The sequence below is a fragment of the Polypterus senegalus genome, chromosome 4 (assembly GCF_016835505.1).
Source record: "Polypterus senegalus isolate Bchr_013 chromosome 4, ASM1683550v1, whole genome shotgun sequence".
Classification (NCBI taxonomy): domain Eukaryota; kingdom Metazoa; phylum Chordata; class Cladistia; order Polypteriformes; family Polypteridae; genus Polypterus; species Polypterus senegalus.
The window spans coordinates 144160742-144184920 of NC_053157.1; the positions used below are offsets into that span (position 1 = coordinate 144160742).

The 24179-nt window shown below is 37.4% G+C and overlaps 1 protein-coding gene across 2 annotated transcripts in view; it reads right to left on the bottom strand.

The window, feature by feature from the left end:
- corin (corin, serine peptidase) overlaps nucleotides 1-24179 on the bottom strand; it is a 184325-nt gene that overhangs the window by 77690 nt on the left and 82456 nt on the right. For both annotated transcript variants that reach the window (XM_039751395.1, XM_039751396.1), the window contains exon 5: nucleotides 8750-8931. In XM_039751395.1, the coding sequence (XP_039607329.1) occupies nucleotides 8750-8931 (182 nt within the window). The remainder of the gene's footprint in view (nucleotides 1-8749; nucleotides 8932-24179) is intronic.

A 24179-nucleotide genomic window follows, 5' to 3' on the forward strand; every position in this document is an offset into this window, starting at 1 on the left:
ATGTATAATAACTTCTCATTCTGCATTATGGACAATATCAAAGACAGACAATGGTATTTTCCACAGTGACTGCTATTTGAATTTGTACTTATACCAAATTTCAATTTATACATACTTAATTTTAAAGGAGTTTCATTCACAGAGAATTAGCCAAGGGATATTAATTTATACCCACACCTAAATATTACACATTCAAAACACAGAAAGGAAAACTTTTTAGGAGGTGAAAGAAAATCAAACATGTGGATACTTACTTGAGATCACCAGCCATCAGGAATTTCCACCATAAACCTGTCTAGAAGCCCATGTGCCATGTATTCTAAATGGCCCAGTGCTAAGATCCAAGGGCTATCCCAGAAATATAATAAACAGGTCTCTAGACTTGTATATTGGCTGTTGCCATGGAGTGGCCAGGAACAACACAACAGGCATAAACCCCCTGCTGTATCATTTACAGCCTTTAAAAGATCACGGCAAGACTATCTTGTTTCCAGCTGGACACAGGACTGCTTTTTCCTTAACGCTGCAAATATTTGGCATCAGGTCAAAGGTCAATTGCTGCTAATTGCTAGGCCTAAACATGCATTCTTCTGTCCACCAACTGAGAAAGCACATTTTATTGCAGACAGTTGTAATTAACAAACTAAGCACTGAATACAAGGTGATGTGAATTTCTCTTTTTCTTCCCAAAACGAATGAGCTTCAACTATATTAGTAAGGAAAGACCTGCAGGCACATTTCAAAGAAAAAGCAGTCCACAAGAGATAAGAGATCCTTAATAAACACAAAGCTGCAAGGTGATTTTAAACTCTGAAAGTGGTCGAGGGTGCCCATTTAGCAGAATCTCCTTGGGCACCAATTAAAGAAAGATTCCATTGGAGACTGGTTAGGCAGCAGAGAGATTTACATAAAGACCAGATAGCTGCAAGTGAACCCAATCAAGTATGGTTGGGAATTTCAGGTTGTAGTGGGTACTCTGCCTATACCTTTTCTAAAAATAGAAAGAGCTTATCTGTGTAGTGGAATGCCAATATAAGGTACTGTTGCATTGTTGCGGCAGGATTTTACAGGGCCACCCATGACTTTACTTTGTGGTTGCCTGAAAGTAACTCTAGAGCTTTGAGTTACAGTCCTGCACTGGCCCAGTGTGAGTATAACTGTAGGTGTGACTGGGTCTTTGTCCTCTTTTTTGGTACTTCAAGTTCTTTATTTCATGGAAAAAATCTTCATGGTCAGCATGAAAGTTCACACAGTGGCCTGCAGTACTCAAATTGTTTTTTTTTTCATTGTTACATACCTGCCCTGGCTGTCATAAACTACTACCATTTTGCTCTTTTTGCAAGAAGCAAATCCTTTTAATAATTTTGTTTCTCTATGAATAATGTCATAAAAAAGTGTATCTACTGTAAATATTGGACATTTAACACAAAAATTGCTACTCCTCCGTGGCTTGTATTTCTGTAGTACTAGGTTGTTGTACCGTGTTAGCCATTATGAATGTAGAGAAAAGCCAAGCAAAATGACACCTTTTATTGGCTAACTAAAAAGATTACAGTATGCAAGCTTTTGAGGCAACTCAGGCCCCTTCATCTTGCCTGAAGAAGGGGCCTGAGTTGCCTTGAAAGCTTGCATACTGTAATCTTTTTAGTTAGCCAATAAAAGGTGTCATTTTGCTTGGCTTTTCTCTACTCCTCCGTGGTTAATTCTGCATTAATGTTAATGGTCATTGTGCTTTGATGCCAAAGGCACCAGGCACCAGGCACAAGTCATTGGCTTTCCTATTGGAGAACAGGCTAAACAGCATTTCTTACCTAGTTAACTCAGCTATATTATGTTTTCATATTCATAAATAGTCTTTGCCTAGACCCAACCTGCATTTTCAAAGTTTTGGACAACACTTAATCCCGCAAAAAGTAAGCCCTAAATTTACTTGACACCTGCATTATTGTGGGTACCTGTGGGTAACTGATCTGATTCAGGACTCCCCTTTGAGTGAATAGGTGTGACTGGTGGCAAGGAGACAGTCAAGAACAGAGAGAAATGTTGGGGTACCAACGCAGTAACCTCAATTAATTGAAACTTAAATGCTGAGAAATAAAGCACAAATGACATACACAAAGCACAACAGAAAAGACGCTGATGCTCGGTATGCCAAGTGTCAGCTCTCGGTCTTTTGTTCTATTAGTCATATGGTATTCAGGTCCTGATCAGTTCTGAAATTCCACTTTCCTGGATCACCGCTGTTTATGATGAAATGACCACATGTCACAGCCAGTTATATGTGCTCTCACTGGGACTATGGGAAAAGGAGAGAATATTGTTGTTCTTAGCTTGGTGAGAGAAACCCTGGACATGCATGCATGAAAAAGGAAATTCAGACAAGCTTGAGTGCAAATGTTGGACCAAATGTAACTTGAGATGGATTATTTTTATTTTTGTGCACTTCACAGTGGGGTGACCAACCACCTAAATTCCAATGCCTCATCTAGTATATTGACTTTACCTTATGTTTCTCTTCATTAGAATTTTGATGACTTCCTTTGTTTTGTGCAACAATTGAATGAACTAAAAGAGATACTATACCATACTGTAAGCAAAGCTTTATGATTAGGGTGATCAACATACTGAATATTTCCCATTGAGTCTAACCTGTTGAATTTTGTGTCAGGGAACTTTTAGGGGTTAGACATATGCACCTAAATTCATAACGCAGCATTTATAGTTTTCAAGTATTAATGTATGGCCTATTTCTTAATGTTTTACCTCTAAGCGTTTATGTTTGTGAGAGACTAGTTGATGGGTGGTACATGGGGGTCTGTCTCCTTAAATGTTTTGGAAAAATGTATGTAAAGTGGCTCATGAACCTGCTGTTAGGGGCACTGGGGGAGAGGCCCTTTAACCATTCTGCCACCAATGTATTGTGCACATCAAAAAAAAAGAATTTCAGGAAAATTATTGTACCATTATTACAATTGGCTTTGCTATGATCTATAATACAAGTTTTTTCAAAATATTACATTATTTTAACATGTACAGTAGTTGAAAGATAGTCTTGATGGTACATTCTTGCGAGCAAGAAAGCAACAGAAGACTGGATTCAAATCCTGGAATAGTTACAGTGTCTATAGAGTTTTCATAGGTTTTACTCAAAAATGTAATTAAGATTAACTCAAGACTTTACATTTGGAGCTTAGCAGCTTAAGCTTGTGTGAGGGTTTCCCTGGATGGTCTGTTGGCCACATTCACCATTGACTGCTGCCTTGCTCTCGATGCTGCACTGTTAGGCTTTGGCTCCTGTAAACAGATGTACTGTATACAGTATATGGATGTTTTTATGGTTACTGATTTAAGTCACATGCAACCCCAGGAGAAAACTCTGAGTGATGGTATAAGCCTGGTCTCAAATAGGAGTCTCCAGTGGTACTTATAGGTTGTTTCTCCTTATTGAACCAAATCATACCAACATTATTGTGGTCCAGCAGAGTTGTTGTCTTTATTCACTCAAGCATTTTAAATGAGATGTTTTCACCATTGCACAGCATGTTTTCATGCTTTTGGCAGAAGTGTCTTGAGCACAGTACAAAGGATTTCTTACTGAGTCATTACAGCTGGCAAGACCTGAGTCAACAAATTAACATGTAATGGTTTATTGCTTTAGCATAATATGCTATAGAAGTGTTTGAAAAGGGAGTTCAAAGTGATCGTCAATGACCTACTGCAGCAGCTTTCTGTCATATGATATCAAACTACAACTAACAATGTGGTAATGCTGCCTAGAGGTGGCTCTAGTAACTCCCCACACAACAAATTCATACGTACATCTCTTCCGATTCTGAACTCTGTCTTAATGTTAAAACTATGAAAATGTCTTTGTAACTACTGCTCTGACCTTTACTGGTTTCTTTTTGAAGTAGTCATCAAAATAAAGAACCACAAGCTCTTTTAAAAACATTAGGTATTTCAACAAAAAAAAAGGTTTGAAAAGCAATTATTATTGTTTTAAGAATCACCCTTTAAAATGTCAAGTCCATTTTCTCAGTTTATCCATTCTTCTTGACAAAGTCAACGGAAAGATTAAAGAACTCCTAAAAGATATGCATGAATCTGTTTGTATTACAAAGGCTGACTGGTTTCAAAAAAAGAAAGCATTGCAATTAAATTCTTCTTAGCAAGAATAAATTAGATAAAAAATGTCCTGCTGAGGGATTGAAAAGTCTCAAGTATTGTAGCAAGCTGTTCACATACTATTTTTTCGGGCCTACTGAATATGCCCTTTGCCAAGAATGTCAAGAATGGGTTTTCTGCTGTTTGACACAGTGATTAATTAGTGATGTTTTAAAAAAAGATACATCACTGAGCAAATGTCTCAATGCACATAAACAAAAATAATGGTATTTATTTTTTTAATCTTGACAGGAGACTGTAAAAAACACCAAGTACATTCAAAGGGAGCTCTAAAAAAGCTTGCTAATATCTTTCTTATAAGATGAAGTTTATATAAATTTTACTCGTTATGTTGGAGTTTTCATTTTTCTGAAAAGTATATTTAGCACATCAAGTTTGAACGTAAGCACATTCAAACTTTGAAACTGCAAATGTCAATTATTACATGGGTAACAATGAATTAGCAAAATTGTTTTTGTTTACTGCATATCTGTTTTACACAATTTAAAATTCTCTATAGAATGAATCTGTGATGTGGACTGGAGCCCTGTCAGTTTTTGTCTTTTTCTCCCACAATAGCAGTAGGTACCAAGGTAATTTTGAGCCCCTAATTTATACCTCTTGCCACACTACCAGGGTTCTGAAACTGCTCTTGAAAAGACACCCGCACAAGCTGAGGTAGAAGCAGAAACACAAATAAATGTGCTGTTTCTAAGAAATGCACCTGCAAGTTCATGTTCACAAAGTGACGTAAGAACTGCAAACCATTGAGAATACCATTTCTTAGCTATAGTGAGCTAGATGAACCACAAATAACACAGGAAGTGTTCATCATTTCATTTTTTGAATCTGATGATTCCAACAGAGAGTCATGGAAGCTAACGCCTGTGCTGAAAGCATCAGCATTAATGAAGGAATCATCCATGGTGTCCACCACCAAAGTGCACGCACACACACACACACACACACACACACACACACACACACACACACACACACACACACACACATACTGTACAAATGCACATTCACAGTCAATAAAGGGTCACCAATCAACCTAATCTGTGTGTCTTTGGGATGTGGGAATAAAAGCCCTTAAATCCACCCAGAACTGAACAGAAAGTGTAAATGAACTCCACACACAAAACTTGCAGTTTTAACCTAGGACGTTAAATTTATGGACCAGCACAGCTAGCTACTCTGTGATTGAGTATACTTTTCCTTATTAAATTAAAATAATATTGTCCCTGTCTGAGTGAAGCAGATATTTTCCATGTACTTTTTATTTATTTCCAGTTTACCTTAGACAATTGTTTTATTATATATCATCTTTATATAGTACAGTGTAAAATGAGATACATTCAAAGGATCATTTTGCAGTTTACTTACAGTATATTGTAAAGATGTCAGTAATTCATTTGTCAGCTTATTGTACACCTACACAGTAATACTGAATATGAACAAATCCTAACTTTTGCCCAACACATATACACTATGCACTCTACATACTGTGTACTATGCAAAGGTACATTAAACCCCCATTTTTTTGCAATTGGTTCGTGCAATGTATAGAACAAACATATACCATGACAGTGCAAATTGACATATATTTTCATAATTTTGGCTTTTTAAATATTTCTGTGCTATTGTGTTTGATCATGTGTGTAACAAGGAAGAGACACAATTCTTTGATTGGTTTTGAAAAATCTGCAGTGATCAGTAAAACAAAATATCATTTTTGAAGTGACAGCCAAAAGATGCATGTGTAGCCACTGCCAGGGTTGACGTCACTAAGCAGCACCTTGGTTAATACTGCTGCCTCGCTACTCCAGTAAGAAGGATTCAAATCCTGCCTTGCAAAGTTTATATGTGTGGGATTTTTCTTGATACTGTGGTTCATCAGCACATTCCACAGATGTGCCTGTTAGGTTGATGGGAAACTCAGATTAGGCCTGGTGTGACTAAGTGTGAAAGTGATGTGACTATGCCCTTTCATCCGGGTATAATGATTTTAAAAGGGCAGAATGAGAATGAAGTCAGCTACTTATTTACATAGCACTCCAGTGGCAACAGAAAAAGCACAATTTTCAAAGGTTTTAATTAACATAATTTATGCCACTACTTATGCAATATTGCTCAAAAAAGGATCATTACAAATTCAAATTGCGGATCACCTTTTTCTGACTTTTTGTCTACTGTCAAAAGTGGCACATGCAGGACTGACAGACTTAAGCCACCCAAAACGAAAAAGAACAAACAATAATATTTAACATTCATGTTACTAAAATCCCTACTTTTGTGTCTAATGCTTTTTCATTGTTTCTATATAATATTCCATCCTAGAATAAAAGGCCCTGTATGTTTGACAGTTTTGAACTGTTTTATACCTAGTATATGATAAGAATACTAAAAGTGCACAAAACACATCCAACACACATAAAGGAGAGAAAAACAAAGGGAAAATCTAATGCACAAAGTAAAATATTGAAAATAATAATCCTTGTAGAAATGATGGGGTATGTCACTCAACTTTTCATCCTAGCAGGAGGAAGAGGAGGTTAGGAACACACCCTGATACCTTGCATTGCCGCACCCACCACATGACAAACCAACTCAGGATCCCAGATTAGGCCCCGAGTGCAGCCATACAACAGGTGACACCTCAGCACCACACTAGTTCAGATGGAGTGGAACAGTGTGAGTTTTTTTATGGTGGCTGGAGTGTCAATTCTGCCACCAACCCCCAGGTTTTTCCCCGCAGGTTGGAGGGCTTACATGCAAGGCTGTATGCAGATTAACGTCATACCCAGGATGGAACAATTGCATGTAAAGAGCTTTGCTCAAGGCCAACCCATCTACTAATCATGACACCTTTTCTTCACAACACTGATCCAATACCCCAACTCCCAATTGCTGGAGGTTAATGACTGAATTTACAACTTCTCATTATAGGGCAACAATGTTGTCCTCTGTTGGCCAAGAGATAGTTTGCCTGCTCTCTATCAGCACTTGAGCAGCAATTTATGCTTCTCCTAGAATGCAACTCCCTCTGTCTCTCTCTCACACACATACACATGCGAGTGTTCCTACCCATTTGCTTTCTGGAACATCTGGTACACTTATAGGCCTTAAAGGCATTTGGCTATAGTGTTCTTCTGCACTGGTATGGCTCTATGGGCTTTACCACTGCCATAGCAGGTTCTTCTGTATTCCTCAAACCACTCCAAATGCTTTAGGGAATTGTATTCAACAGCATGAAAATAGGGCAGTTCAAACCTTTCAGCAAATAATAAAGTACTTTTCTGCATGGTCCCTTCATAACATTAGAAAGGGCATCACATAAAAGAAATAAAAAAATAGAATTAGAACATTTAAATATATATCTCTTAATGGCAAATTTGTACATGTTTGTATTAACTATGAATAAAAGTGAGATATATCTCTGCTTCCATACCTGACTCAAGCAGAGAACAACTGTGTACACATCTTTCACCATCAGGATACACAAAGTATGTTTGTGATTTTACATTTAAACATGAAGTTGGGTTTCCTATTGCTTCCACTGTCCATGAATTAAAGTATGTATGTTTTCATGTAGAATGACAGAAAACAGTTTATGATATAATGGAACATAACGGAGGTCTTTTGTCCAATGGCAAACAATGTTAAAAACATCCATGGAAAAAAGGAAAAACTTCTACATTACTTATTTCGCACAATCCACATGTTCATTACCCATTACCCAGTTAAATGTTTAAAATGTGCAGAACACATGCATCTTTTACTTAAATATAATTAATACATACTTCCAAATTGAACTGAAGACCCACCTCTACCCTTCATTCATTGGTCAACACTCCTGTCTTCATTTCAAAAGCACAGGATTATGGGACTTCATCTTTTTTGTTTACACTCTATTGATTTTTCCATAAGTAAACATTAATAATATTTTAGCAAATAATGCATGCATTTTACACTTTTTGAGCATTCGACTGGAGAATGTATGCTATTGATTTATGCTATTGTTCATGCTAGGTGAAAACAGCAAATGCCATTAGTGGAATACAGAATCACCCTAAAAGTACCACATTAAAACAAAAAAAAAATGCGTTCAAGGTCACCTGCTAGAAGGTACTATAGTACCAATAATGTACAAAATTAGCCCTTACTGCTGGAGCATTGGGTATAAATAAAGGACTCTTGTTCATTATTCTTATTGTAAGATTTCTAAAAAATAAAAGACAAGGAAAGTATTAAAAGTGCAAAGTGCAGCTGACATACAGTATATTGGAATGCTAAAATATGTATTGCAACACATAAGAATACAAACATACTGTTTCTGAACCCAGATTAATATAGCTCAATTAAATCTATATCTTACTGGCACTGAGTGCATCACCACATATATCAGTCTTTTGATTGATAGCGATCAAACATAATACTCTGTACATATAAAGTTGGACACTAAGGAATGGCAAGATTGTTTGACTGGAAGATTTCAGGATAGAGGCATGTACAAAAGCAGATGTCTACGGTAAACTTATAATGTGTTTAAAACAAACTGTTTTCTTGAAGAAAAACTTACTGGTCTTTGTTTTATCCTGTTGGGGCCGAAAGCAGGCAGGAGTCTCGTTTCCTGTGACTGTGTCATTTGTGAATTGTGAACACCTCAGAAAATCTGGCCAGGAGGCATTTACCATTTGTAAGACAGGTTCGCAGCCTTCTTTTGCAGCTTCACAGAATGACATGCAAGGAAGAATCACTGTTCTGTAAAAATAAAAAGATGAGAATATTATAAGTGGAAAATTAGAAATGTAAATTTCAACTTAAAAAAACACTTCAATGATGATGGTCACGATTAATAATACTACAAATGATTACTGATTACAACTGTTCATTTTTTTTGCTGCTGGAGCATGGCAAGGAAGCAAAACAGCACCTTTTGAAAGAAATGAACACTCATTTGCTATATATGAGTAAAAGTAAAAATTGTATTTAGCATCAAACATTTGAGTTGTGGAATCATCAGCAAACTAACATTCTGGATTTCTACAATTTTTTTGACCTAAACGAATTAAGAATAGTACAGTTAATAATAAAATTGCTGTGCTGCAACATGCTTGGTGATTGACCTCTAACAAATCATTTGTATTCTTTTTAAAAAAGTAAAAACCTGCTGCCGATGGAAAAGATAGCTGAAATGCAATTCCTAAGTTTTATTTTAAGCTTATACATTGTCATACATGTGTGTTTGGGACTCAACCTCAGGGCTCATCCACCACTCCACTCTGATTCAAGGGTTGGTACTGTTGTCTAATGCCTTTCTTTTGCAGACAGAAAGGGTTCCTTTTCCCTGAGACCACCTTTTTTGCCTTGCACACATCTGAACCAGCTCCACTGCCATTTTGCCTTTAGTCTAGCAATAGACTTGCATATGTCAAGACGTTATTCAGATCACATGTTAAATTGTGATTGTTATTTGCTTTACAAATGTACAGGATTTGCCTAAGGGTGCCCCAAACCTTTTAACATTATTCAGTTCTTAATTTACAACATGTTTAATACAAAATGACATGTCTAGCTCAGAACTTCAACTATATAAACCTGAGATTATGAAATGTTTACCTTTTCACAATAATTTACCTCTATATATGCCAGCAGTGTTCTTTTCTCTAACGTAAAAACAATAAACTTCTTACATTATGCAGTTATCAACTATGCAAACAAAAATTTGATTTAGATTGTGTGGTTTAAATTTTGAGTTGCATTGTCAACAGAGTTGCATTCTGGCACACAGACGTTACATTTAAAGTGGTCAGATTGTGTTCAGGGACACCCAAAACATGCACATCCACTTAGCACTTCACATATTTAAACAATCAGGGCGAGATAGCCTCTGCTATTTTTCTAAAAACGGAATGATTATACAGGTTCTTCTGAAAAAAAATGTATGCTTCAATTAATTTCAGAGTTTTAGTGACTGCTACATCACCCCTTCATTTTTGTGTATTCAGTACATATGATAAACTCATTGCATCAGAAATGCAAACAAGATCATTAAAGACCTCAGCCATCTTGCAAAGCCATTTTTCTCACTGATACCCTTGTGGTAAACCATTCAGGACCATATTTTTGAGAATGCATGTTGTATATAATTATGTATTACACACACACATATATATATATATTTACTCTATATACGTATATAAAATCCTAAGCCTAAAAGTGCAATGATTTTGTGCAAAGATTTTATGTCACTTTTTTTGTCACGCTTTAAATCGGGCTTGTTTTAAAACCTACAACCTACATATAAATGTATGGTTTCATTCTTTTCAGAATTTATCAAACTTTAATGTGATGCTGTCAGATTTTCAGATTCTTAATCCATTTTTAAATTATAAACTAAAAAATATCAAGAACTCACATTCCGCAAGACAAGACTCTGCCAAAAGTTCTATCCATGCCAGGGGCCGGAAACAAAAGACAAAGAGTAGGACAGCTGCTGTACAGGCTTTTAAATGTTCAAAGCACCGCGCGAGATGCAGATCACATGGCACAGTAGCAGCAGCAAACCAGCAACTGATCGAGCAAAGAGGAGGTAAAAAAAAAAAAAAAAAAAAACTGTATTTGTTTCCCATTGTATCACCGTTTAAGAGGGGGTTTTAGAGGAGCAACTGCGTCTCCTTAGGGTGGATTCAGCCCCCCTCTTCACAACGCGAGCGGCAGAGATGTGAAGTGGCTGGTGCGTGGTGCAGGCCAGGTGGGTTGCCGAGCGAAGCGAGCAGGGGGTGAACCCCCTAGTGTATATATATATATATTAAGGTTGTCTTTGGTTGGTATTGTTTGTTTTGGGGGACAAATTTGATTGTACAGAATATTTAGCACAATAAACTTGACTTGACCTGTAAATCATTTATTTCACAATGTCTGTTTCCATCGACAGTAATGAAAAAATCCATTGTATCTGCTACTTTAACAGTATTATTTAGTCAATCGATGCAGAATATACTATGGATCACACAAAAGATTTGCAGGTGTAACAGTGCTCAGTATGAGCCTTTTACAAGCAAGGCAATCAAATCGCCACTGCCAGGGACAAGAGGGGCAGAAGTCTCCAAGGGCTACCATTGTAATTTTACTGTTTTATGGTTTATGTGGAGGAGTTAAAAAAAGGTTATAGGTCAGAAATATGATCCTAAAAGCATGGTGGTTCAAGGTGCATTACAGAAGGTACTCATTATATTGCCAACCACTATGGGACACCCTTTAATATGGATTATAATTTCAGTGGGTAGATATTTAACAGAGCTGAGAGCGATATTGTTATATACACTGTTCACCCTCTCCACAGATACAACAGTAACAGAAGACACCTGGGCTGCAGCAGTGTTTTTTTTTTTGTTGTAGCTGGTCTCTCATTTTCTTTTTCCACCCTGGTCTTTATTGTGCCATACACATTATATTTGATAATGATGGTCTGGATTATGTTACAAGGCATTTGAAACATATGTTTTTCAGTTTCCTTCTTCTCTCTTTTATTTCTCCAAGGTTATCACAGAGGTGTTTTGAAAGCTACCTGCCATCCATAAGCATCTCTTTCAAATGGAACACAGGTGGAGGCTTGTCAAGTTACTGTGAGATTTGCAAAGCAACTAGTAGCTTATTCACAATTATTGCTTTTACTTACCCTGCAAGTGTTATAGAATTTTTGTTTTAAATAATTTTAAAAAAATCACTTTTACAGTATCTTAATTCTAAAGTTATTAGGCAAAAGTATGGCACTTATAAATGCTCACAAAACAATGCATCCATCATTTTATCACTTCCATAAAAGCTAAGCAGTCTTATCCAATTCATAACCATCCCTTTCTTTTCATAAAAGCAAACAAACTTAAAGAAAGAACTAAAGAGGCAATTAATTAAAATTTAACAACACCAAACATCTTTTTCAGTTCTATGAAAATATTTCAGAATCATATATATTCACTTAAACCTTTTTTGTTCTTGGAGTAAAACTAAAAAGGCATTGCTGCATGATTTTTACATTGTATTTATATAGTCTGAATTCATAGTTAATTAAGATTATGTTCACATTACCAGCCTGAAATGACTCAGATTCTATTTTTTGCCTTAATATGTCACAAATCTGGTGTTTTCAACAGGGCTGTGGAGTCGGTAGATAAATGCTTCGACTCCGACTCCTCAGTTTCTAAATCTTCCGACTCCGACTCCCTGACTCCAACTCCTCTGTATGTATATACTATGCTAATGTATTTTCTACATCCATTGAAGGAAAGGAAGGAAACATACATGTCATTTCACCACAGAACTACTGGCTAGGAAGCCAACACTCTACTATAATGCCAGATTAAAGACAAACACAATTGATTGGTGGCCGCAGATTGCGGGTGTCCACATGGACGGGCAGATCCAGCTTGCCGAAAATCTCGACCACCGCCCCCATCCAAAGTAATGTGATGCCTCTGTGTGCTGCAGTGGCTGTCTCCTCTGTCAGCCAGCCGGAAGTTTAGTGCATTGTGTCACTCACCGGCCAGCTGATCAGCAGAACGAGCCTCTGCTGGAGACAGGTAGGGAGATCTGTGTTCTCGGCTCCTTGCCCCTTCACTGGCGCATAGCGAAGGGGAGCCGGCGGAGCTGAGAACACACCAGATGATTTTTCAGGCGTTTGGCGTGATGACTCGTTGAGCGGCCGAAAAATTGGCAGTGCATTTGTAAATGTATGGGGGGCTTTAGGCTAGGTTCACAGTTCCCTGTAACAGTGGAACACGACACAATGGAAAGCGATGCCGCACCTTACCTGTGCATTACATCCCATATAGTGACGCATACAGTCAATGAAAAGCATGCTTCATGGTTACTTGACATGTTCGTTTTGTGGTAACATTATGCACTGCATGCATTGGGCTTTATTCTTACAGCAGAGAAGTAGTTCATTATGACTGTTTGTGAAGTGGGACATTTCAACTTACTTTTTTAATTCCCATTTAAATTTAGTAGGAGTCGGAGTCGGTTAATTTTTTGCCGACTCCGACTCCGACTCCAGGTACCCAAAATTGTCTCCGACTCCGACTCCTCGACTCCGACTCCACAGCTCTGGTTTTCAAGGCTGTGTGGACACAGAAATCTGCTCTTTTTAAACCAGATTTAAGTCACTTATACGGCCCCTATCTTAAATACGTATCTGATTTGTGGCCAATGCAACATGTATGAGAAGTCAGATGGGAATTAATGTGTTTTTTTTGTTTATACGCCTAAGCATTGCCATCATCACCTAGCACTGGCACTGCAGCAAAACAACAATGGAGGAGAGCTACAGCTGTGACATCAGCCACGGTCCCACCATTGCTGGCTCCTTTCTTGTACCCATACACATCTTGGTGCAGCAGTGCCAGCAATAGCTGTGAAAACAGCAAAAGCTAGCCAACTGTTTTTTTTTCAACTTCTCAACTTAATAAACTGAATGCACTAGCTACTAGCACGTTCGGTTTTAATATCATGCATGAGTCGATTCACAAATAAAATGTCTTTTACTGTTTGTTGTTGATGCAGATGACTAGTGCACAAATATATCAATGTGCACGTGCATGCCATTTCAGAGGACAGATGCATTCACATTACAGTGAGGTAGGTACTGGTTACTTGTACTTATGAATATGAACTGTCAAGAAACACAAATCCGATCTGAGCAAAAAAACTGGAATTGAGCAATGAGACTTGTAAGGTGAACACAGCCTAGTTTACTACTAAATATCCGTTCTACAGTTGTATATATAATACAGTAACAGTGGTAACTGGTTTCATTTTAGTATATAGCAATTTAGGCTGCACATAATTTTGACTTGTCAAACAATATGCTCAGGAAAGAAATTAGTGCACAGCTTAACTCAAGTATGAAAAAATATTATTTGATAAAACATGATGACAGAAGCAGTTAAGGTACTCCTCTATATCTAACAATGAATAGCTGAAATCAGCACTCATTGTGTCAAACAGTCCTTTGGATTAAAACTAATAAACTGATAACTTCATGCAGGAGGCATGTATATAAATTGTACCACTAAACATATAAAAGCTGCCAGGGATGTTCAGTTCGAGTGGGTATTGGCACATGCAAATTTTCCTTATAACAACTTGTGATTGTTATTGTTACAAAAATTTGACAAAGATTTGGGTGCATTTTGGAAAGCTTTAAGCAAGCACTTGGGTACTTAAAGTAAGCAGTGGCTCAGCCCCACTATTGTTCCATGGATTATTCGTTTTGCTCTGGATACTTACAGTCACCCTGTCAATGTAAGAAGCCTGCAGATCAACACATGGCCATTCTAGGAATTTATGTTAGGACATCCACTCCTTGGAAGATTGATCACTGTCCCAACCATTCAACATTTATGATTATGAATCTACCATTGGTTCAGTGGAACCTCAGAACCAGACTGAAAGACATTGATGCCTTTTTGCTAAAGGTCTGTGTGATACATGATGTGCCTATAGGACTGGTGTAATGTCTCCTCCACTATATAAAAGGACCAAATGTGGTCATATTGACGAGGGCTGACATAAATCTGGTTTAATAAGTTACCAAAGCTTTCAAACTGATGACATGTATTAGTCCATTCACTTTGAAATTAATTAGTTTTCACACCTTAAAACAGGGTTTGACTTCTACACTAATAAAATTAGAGAATCAAACTTCTGTATAATGTTCCTTTGTCATAGACACTACTCTGTTAACAACTACAATTCTCAATATGAAAAACTATGAACAAAAAAATAAACAATGATGCAGAAATTCTGATGGGTAAATACTTCACATTCGTGTAGACTTCTGGTTAGTTTTTCTTATGCATTTAACCTGTTCAACAGCATAACTTTTCTTCTTTTAAGGCTTGATGTTTCATATTTGTTTCTAATATTTGAAATCACAGGACTGCATTCAGTTGTGTATTTCAGTGTGACCACGAATAGTGTTTCAAACTAAAAATTAATTAAGATGTTTTGAAAGACAGAAGTGTGCAGTTTGAATGGTAAAGTACCTTACATATGCATAATTGTTTGTCAGTCAATCAGTCATTTTCCAAACCACTATATACTAACACAGGGTCACAGGGAGACAATCCCAGCCAACACAGGGTGCAAGCCCACCACAGGGCACACACATCAAGCACACACTAGGGACAATTTACTGTAGGATCGCCAATGCACCAAACCTGTATGTGTTTGGACTGTGGGAAGATATCGGAGCACCCGGAGGAAACCCATGCAGACACAGGGAGAACATGCAAACTCCACACAGGGAGGACCTGGGAAGCGAACCCAGGTCTCCTTACTGTGAGGCAGCAGCGCTACCACTGAGCCACCATGCATAATGGCTTGCTGATTTTATAATGTCAAGTATATGTGAATTAAAAAATTGAATAAAGTAATTAACCCACAGCACACAAAACATAGAGTTTGAAGGACTGCCTGACTCAAGCTTTTAGCCACGGAGTCTCTGCTAAACCAATTTGCTTAGTCCTTCTTGGGTAACCAACATATAATTATAGAAAGGTGTAAAGGATCATTATTGTCATGTGTACAGACAACAGTGAAATTCTTACTTAAAATATGACTAAAGTGATATAATAATCACATGCCTGTTAATGTGGTGGGGTATTTGGATACCACTGCCTAAATTAAGCTTCCACTGCTTTGTTTGTTTCTTCCCAGTGTATATTAAACCCTTGGCTATAATTTGGTGACTTGTGATATTAACACACTATTAGCTATTTGCGAATTCAGATTTTCTATTTTCTGTCACTGAAGGTAACCCAGATCTCTTGACCAGATTCCAAACACTCAGCAAGCAATATGTCATGTCATCTGACTTTTCTAGACCAGCCATTACCTGCAGCTCTCACTAAGATGCTGAATTTGCAGATGCCCCACATGCTCAGCTACGGAAGAGGCAAAGTTACTGCAGTTCCAATTTGGCAGACCAATTACCGTTTCAGCATCATTTTCAATGCACATCTGTTAGTTATAAAAACACAATAGGAATATTTGCAAACTGGTATTTTAACAAAAGTTCTTCAAGATGTTATCTGGGAGAGCATCCAGGATTGTTCATGGTTTATTTATTTTTAATTATTGCCAAACTCTCACTAATCACTGGCACAACACCAAAAACAGACAACCTTTACATTTTATTATACATTTAATTTTTTAAACTTATTTCCTAATTAAGATTTCATATTTTCCAGCAGCTCAAATTGAAATTTGCACTTTGGTGGAGGAGCTAACTGCTGGGCAGCTTGCTACAAGTGTCATCTGTTCTCACTTTGCCATCCCAGTGACTGGGTGGTGGTGCCAGAACTACAGTGATCTGTTCTTCTTCTCATTACAACTTCTGAAACACAACTCTGCCAGGAAAAAAAATGTCAGTGGCCTTTCATGTGTCAAAAATCTCATAAAATGGATGAGATTCCATTATTAAACCAAAGTATACTCATACTATCATCAAAAACTCCAACTACAGCAGATGCTCATTTGACACTAAAAAGATGCATTTATGAATCCCTTAAAATCCCGCAGATGAAAGTTATTTTATAGAAACTAATGGTTAAATTGAGATTAAAATGAAACATACACACAAGCAGACTGGACATCTTTGATCTTCAAGTTCTCAATCACAGAACAAACAGTATGTAAATGTGAAGTCCTATTAGACATACAGCAAACATGAAAGAGAATTTGATCTGAAAATCACTTTGTGAGCTTTAACATTTGAATGGAGCTACAGTTTGTAAAGTAAAGATGAATTGTAAAATAACTGTTAAAATGAAAGAAACAGGTATACAAACTAGTTGGGTAAAAAAACACCCTTTTTAACACATTATACATAAACTAAATCCTTCTTTCAAATGCATTCATTCACACTAATGCAGAGCTTTCTAGGTGAAGAACAAGGTGTTTTTATTTTTCTTTCCTGTCTTTCTGAGACAAACAGATTTTGGGATGTCAAGTATTTGACTGATGAAGAATTTAAGTGTAAAGTTATTGGTTCATTTTGGGGTGATGAGAGCTCTTTATATATTCACAGTTAAACTCATTTAATTTGAAAAGAGACAGGCATGGGAAGATGATGGGTGATCAATCTGAGAAACAATAAAGAACAATGATTTTATCTCGTCTGAAACATGGCCAGGTAGATTAGGTTTGGCGCATAGTTAGACTTGTCATTTATAAAACATGGCTTAATATGGGCAATAAGCAATAAGGAAGCATCTCCGCCATGCTGCATATCTCTTCACACAAACCATGCAAAATGTTGAAAGCGAAGCTGAAATTAAAATAATTTTAAACATGCTGGAACATGAGAAGGGTAAATGGAACTGCAGAAAAATACATTTAATATTTCCTATATTCATTTAAGGTTTCAAAAACATATATTATATGACTGCCTTGTGGAACTGCAGGTAATCCTGCATCCAGCAGGGTACATTCTGTCCATAAAGATACTGTATGTTCTTTTATAGGAAATGGCTGCTTTTTTAAATATAAATCAACACAGGACAATTTTTTCCCTTGCTGAGTAAACAGCAAAAACACTTAAAATATGATCACTGAATTCATACAATTCTGATTTGCACAATATGACAAAAGTGCACCTAAAGAGAGCGACTAATAGTCATGCTCACGATGTGAACAATGACAAATGAAAGGTGACTGCAAATCCAGATCACTACAGCTACAGGCAGGTAACTTTTTAAAGTTTGTGTAATGGAGATAACACTAGTGAAAGGAAAACATGAACTAAGTTAAAGAAATAAAAAGGTATTATCTTAGATACAGAGATAAAAGAAATAACTTACAACAAGGAGGGACATTAATTAAATCTAATATTTCAGCAAGTATATGCACCAGTTTTGTAAATGTTCCTCAAGGTACCCAATAATGAGATGAGATCAAATTTTCTCCTTACTGAGAACAGCCTGCACAATGCCTCACCTTTCTCTCTGAACTGGATTGAGTTCCCTGAAAGTTATTGTTCAAAGTTCCATTAAACTCCTTGTAGATACTGTCTTCTAGGGCTGTCGCGACCTCTTAAGTCAAATCCTGAGACCCTTCTGGTAAAATTGCATGGACGGCCTAAAGCTTTAAGCTGCCAGTTTCCCTCACCACTTCTGTCATCCACTTGACCATAGGGTTCCATTTAATGACCTTATCCAAATCTCCTTGCATCTGCCTTCACTACCAAGCTTTTGAACAGGATCCAATCAGATGTTGCATTTCTGATCCGTACAGATATGAAGGAGTAGCTTATCCTGATCAGAGGCAGTCCCTAACCATTCCTAGCATATCTTCCCTATCCATTTGGGTCTGTCTAGCTGTCCATCTCACAGGCTATCTGAGTCAGCTGAGTGCCTGATAGTTTTGCATCTCTCATTACTCATTTGTCCAGAATATAGGGCTTTGTAACAGGTGACATGACTACAAAATCAATCACAGACCTCTGTCCCAAAGTACTCTGGTAGTATTCAAAGGTGGTATTTTTATGGAAAATGCATAACTAACTAATAACAGAGAACACCAAAAATAATTCATCACTCAGATTAAAGCCCACCAGACGGTGCTTCCCAATAATGCCCCTCCAGGTTTTGATGTCATTTAACACTTGAATAAATCTGATGATCAGCTAGTGTTTTGAGCTTTGAGTCCACTGTCTCTAAAAAGTCATACATTCTGAATCATTGTTAGGAGCATAACATACAAACTGCAGTCCAAATATTATTCTCTGAAACTCAAATATCAAATTGGAGTGCCCCCTCATTTCACCAGTACAATATGAATCTGTATGGCATCAAGCCAAGGATGTGAGTATCAATACACTGGCTAAGGACCACTCCCTATAGCCCCAAGCAAGGCTTAAATTAAACCACTGGAGTTAGCATAGAGCCATGTCAGTGTGCGTCTGAAAAGAAAAAATGGGAAGTTCAACGCTGATAAAGAAAAAAGTTTTAAAGACAACAATTCAGCCATATAAAGTGATGAAGTGAAAGAGAACCATTATGAATCAAGGAGATCAATATTTTTATTGCTCTTTGTCTGGTTCTTCTTAAAGAAGTCTACAATGGCTAATCCTACAAGACAAGACCGCTTAAAAGATCATTGAGGCCCTCCATCTCTCCAAGGCCAAGTTCTTAGGGGCAATAATGGAAAAAAAGAAAAAAAAAGAAACACTTTCAAATTTCCATGTCTTCACCAAAGTTTTCATAGATAATTATGCAGAAGGCGGCCTTAAACCTAATGCTATACCAAAACCACTGACACATACCTCAAAGCTAGTGGAAAGGAACAAAATACTCAAACATTACAGCAAAAGGGAGCACTTACCTTAACTTTACATACTGATTTAACTTTGTCAAACAAACTACTGTGAAGACACCACATCAAAATGACTTTTTTCCTATAACTTATAAGGAGTTACTTATTCCAAGTAAGAGTTACAACACTTATAAATTGATGTATATGTGTAAACAATATTTATATGTAAAATCTAAAATATATATGTAAAATATGTATATTTTTGCAGAAACTCGCATACCATAAAGTCTTAATCATTGATACTATTTGCCACTCACTACAACTCTACCAGTATTAAGATTACTGTATGTAAAATAGCTAAAGATTCATCTATTTGTGCATATAGTTCATGCATGTTAAAGGTAAATGTGTCTCTTTTATTTTTCACTGTGGGAATAACCTTTACTTTTTTCCCTTTTGCAGAAACACTCAGATGCATTCCTCCTCCTCCTACTTCTAGTCCTCCTACTCAGATACATAAGTTTTACAGCAGATTTGAAAACAAGGTTCTGAGTATCAACAATCCCTCTGTTCCTCCAGTTCTGAACTGGTCTTGGCACCAGTCACTTCTTTGTATAAGCCTAACCCCGTTTCTTCCTTTTCTGTCAGGGAATATGATGTCTGAAAGCTGTTTGCAAGACAAATACAAAAGTCGGCCAGTCTTGATTCCATCTCACCTGCAACAACCAAACACTGTGCTAGGCAGCTCGCTCCTGTCTTCACAGACATCTGTAACCAGTCTTTTGCAATGTGTACTGTTCCAGATTGCTTGAAATCTTCTGTTATTGTTCCAGTTCCCAAAAATGACAAAATAAGCAGCCTCAACAATTACAGGCCTATTACACTTACATCAGTTATAATTAAACTATTTAAATGGCTTGTCTGTTATTGCTGGTCATTTTGACCCTCATCAATTGGTATATCGAGCAAATAGGACTGTGGACAATACCATTAACATGGACCTTCACTTTGTGTTTGAACATCAGGAGTCTAAAGGAACTTACACCTGAACACTGTTTGTTGATTTTAGATCAGCATTTAATAACATTGTCCCTATGCTGTTGCTAACTAAACATCTACAAACTGAAACAAATGCCTCCACCAGTAAATGTATTTATAGTTTTCTGACAAAGCAGAAACAGTAGTTCAGACAGGCTCTCATTTCTTAGACTGCCTCTATATTAATTATTTACCTATTTACTTTGATTTATTTACTTATCTTCCTACAGCGCAAAGTGACAAGTAGACTGCAGAGCTTCCTGTGTTTGATCGACACAGGCACTTTGACAAAAGAAGATAAGAAAATAAATATAAGTAAATAACATTCGATGTGGCCTTTATATAAGTAACATATAAATGTTTTTCATATAAAGACCATCACAAAACATAATCATAAACAGAACTTTGCATAATACTTTGGAAAGCTCGGCATGCCCTGCTGCTTCATTGAAGGACATGCATGGCAGATTGAATATGAAGTGGCTTTTTTTCACCTCTACGCCAGGTGCAGCTGCGTTGTTCTTATGTGTGAGTGGACGTTTCTTGCGGGGAGGCCTTCTGTTCTCTTTCTCAGATGTAGAACCCTCATCCTCATCTGAGTTCACCTCTCTTATGACACCTCTTTATTTGAAAACAGCACTGCCAGAACAGGGGGAATGTGAACACAACTGAGGGAATAAAACTAAATTAAAAACACAAAAGCTAACCTTTACAAGTACCACACATTTACACCAGCTGTAACAGACTCAAATCAAATGTATATTTTTATTGTATAATAGTAACAATAAGCGTAGCTCACTACTCAAAACAGTAATTCTGGGAAGTGGCCAAAATCAAACCCACAACCTCTTGATTATGAGCCAGTAGTTCTTACTGCTCCACCACCCAAGTGGTCGTGTCAGCATCGTACCCTAAGCTGATTTCTTTTTCTTCCGTTAATCTCTTGAATAAAAGCATACTTGTTTTGCTATACATGTACCTTCTTTGAAAAAGTTTATTTGATATTTGGACTTCAGTCTTCACACATTATCCACTTCATGTCAAAATTTTGACATTAGTACTATAATATGAAAAAAGTTTCTTTTTTAGCTATGTGTTCAACATTTCCTGCATTTCCTGTCATCCTACATTTACATAGATTGTTGTAGACACGGAACATACATGAAATGCATGCGTTCCAAATAATGATATATTATTTACCCTCTACAGCTCTAGGTACCTGACTCCCAGATAAACAAGACGTGAGCTGGGAGAGCTTTCTGCCCAAGTTGAGCTGTGGCGGTGGGGGGGATGGAACAGTAGCATGCTTGTGCTGATCAAAACATTTACAAAACAAAAGTTGCTGATGGAGAGGTGCAAAAGAATTTAAGGTGGGCCGGGATTACGAGTTTTTTTGTAGGCTTTAGAGATTCTAGTGTTAACACAACTTCCATCATGAATACGGCTCAGCAGTGGTGGTACATTTAACGCCAACTAAAGAAATTAAATATTTCCCAGCTGATAATAGTACAATTTTACAAATCCATAATTGAAAGTGTGGCCATATCCTCCATTGTTGTCTGGGTTAGTTCAGCAACAATCCACTCCAAAAAATAAATGAAAGGTCTACTGAGAAAATAATTGGCTGGGCTCTTTCTTCTGTTGCAGAGAGACAGATGGACAAAACATTAAATCTAAAAAGAAAAACTAAATTGCTGTGTAAATATAACATTAATGTTCACATGCTTAACCTCGAGAGGGTACAGTTTGCTCTTATAGCATTAAAGGTGTTGGATTCCTCTAAATTAACTACTGCCTACACTGCACCTATTACAACCATGATAAAGTGTGACCCACAATGAACCTTCAACAGACTGGCTTGAAGACAAATGATGGATTACAATAGTCAACAAACTTTCATTTGAATCTGCTGCATGAAACAACTTTATGCTGTAGCACAAGAATATACAATGAAACCAAGTGCGATGCTGCTTCACACTGGAATTGTGCAGCAAATATCATCAATTATTATAATTAGAATATTTAGTTAAATTAGTTCTATTACATATTCAGAAAGGTCTTCCTTACATACACACACAAACACTTGCCTTTGTGCCAGTTGTAGCAGGGACTCTCTTGCCTGATGTTACCAGTCATTACAGTTTTCTGGGGCTGAGGGAGAGATCCACTAGCATGCAGTCAGAGCAGAAAAGATAGATAGATAGATAGATAGATAGTGTGACAGTTTAGGGCTTCCTCGCACCCTTGTACCCTCAGACACCACGTCAGACACCAGATAAAAGTCCAATTATAGGATTTATTATAATAATAAAGTGCACAAAGCACGCTCCTCTCCACAATACTCAATAAATAAATAAACAATAACCAAATCACAAATAAACCAATCCACCACTCCCAAACGCTGAGCCACCCTGCCTCCCAACTCAGCTCGTCCGTCTGGGATTTCCCACAGTCCTTTATAGTCCTTGACCCGGAAGTGTTTGTCCCTCAGTCCGTGTGACTTTCTATCACTTCTGGGTCAGGTAAAAACTTCTGTTTTTCTTCAGCCTGGAAGTATATCATTTCTGTACGTAAAATATAAATTCCTGGGCCTCCCTGCAGCGACTCCTGGTGGCCCCCATGGTATTCAGCAGGGCTGTGTATTATGACTCCACTGTCCATGATTCCCTGCTGGCATTCGGGGCACCTCTATGCTGCATGGAGGGCTCCATCTAGCGGCCTGGGGGTATTGGCCGGGATGAATAGCCGGGCATATCTCACAATAGATAGATAGATAGATAGATAGATAGATAGATAGATAGATAGATAGATAGATAGATAGATACTTTATTCATCCCAACAGGGAAATTCAGGTGTCCGGTAGTTCAAGCAGTTTGGTAAAAAAAATTGTTATAAATTATTAAAAAAGGCAAGGAGGACAAAACATGCTTACATACATACATAAATAAATAAATACATAAATATATAAATAAATAATACACATGGCAACAGAGTTATAAAATTTCACGGCAGTAGGACCAAATGATCTTCTAAAGTGTTCTGTTCCACAACGCAGTGAGAGAAGACGACTGCTATGTTTACTTTTCTGACCTGCCAAAATGTTGTGGAGAGGGTGCCTACTATTGTCAAGGATGGCCTGCACCTTCCTCCCCATTCACCTTTCCACCACAATTCCCAGTAAGCCTACAGTCCTACCCAACACTGGCTGGCCCTTCCTCACTAACTTGTCCAGCCTCTTCATGTTTTTATCTGTCATACTACCTTCCCAACACACAACAGCAAAAAGAGGACACTGGGACTGACTGTCGGATAGAACACAGACAGCATTTTGCTAAATACATTGAATGATCTGAGTGTTCTGAGGGTAAACAGCCTGCTCTGCACCTTCCTATAGAGGACAACTGTGTTCACAGACCAGTCCAGTCTGTTATCAAGGTGGATACCTAGATATTTATAAGTCTGCACCACCTTAATGTCTTCCTCTCCAATGTTAACAGGCTGAAGGTGGGGGCTTAGACCAGCGGAAATCCACAATCATCTCCTTGGTCTTTGTTGTGTTCAGAACTAGGCAGTTCTTATTGCTCTGGTCACTGAGCACACATAAAACTAAGCAAACGTAAAATTCAATTTCTTATAAGAAACTTCAGTCAACA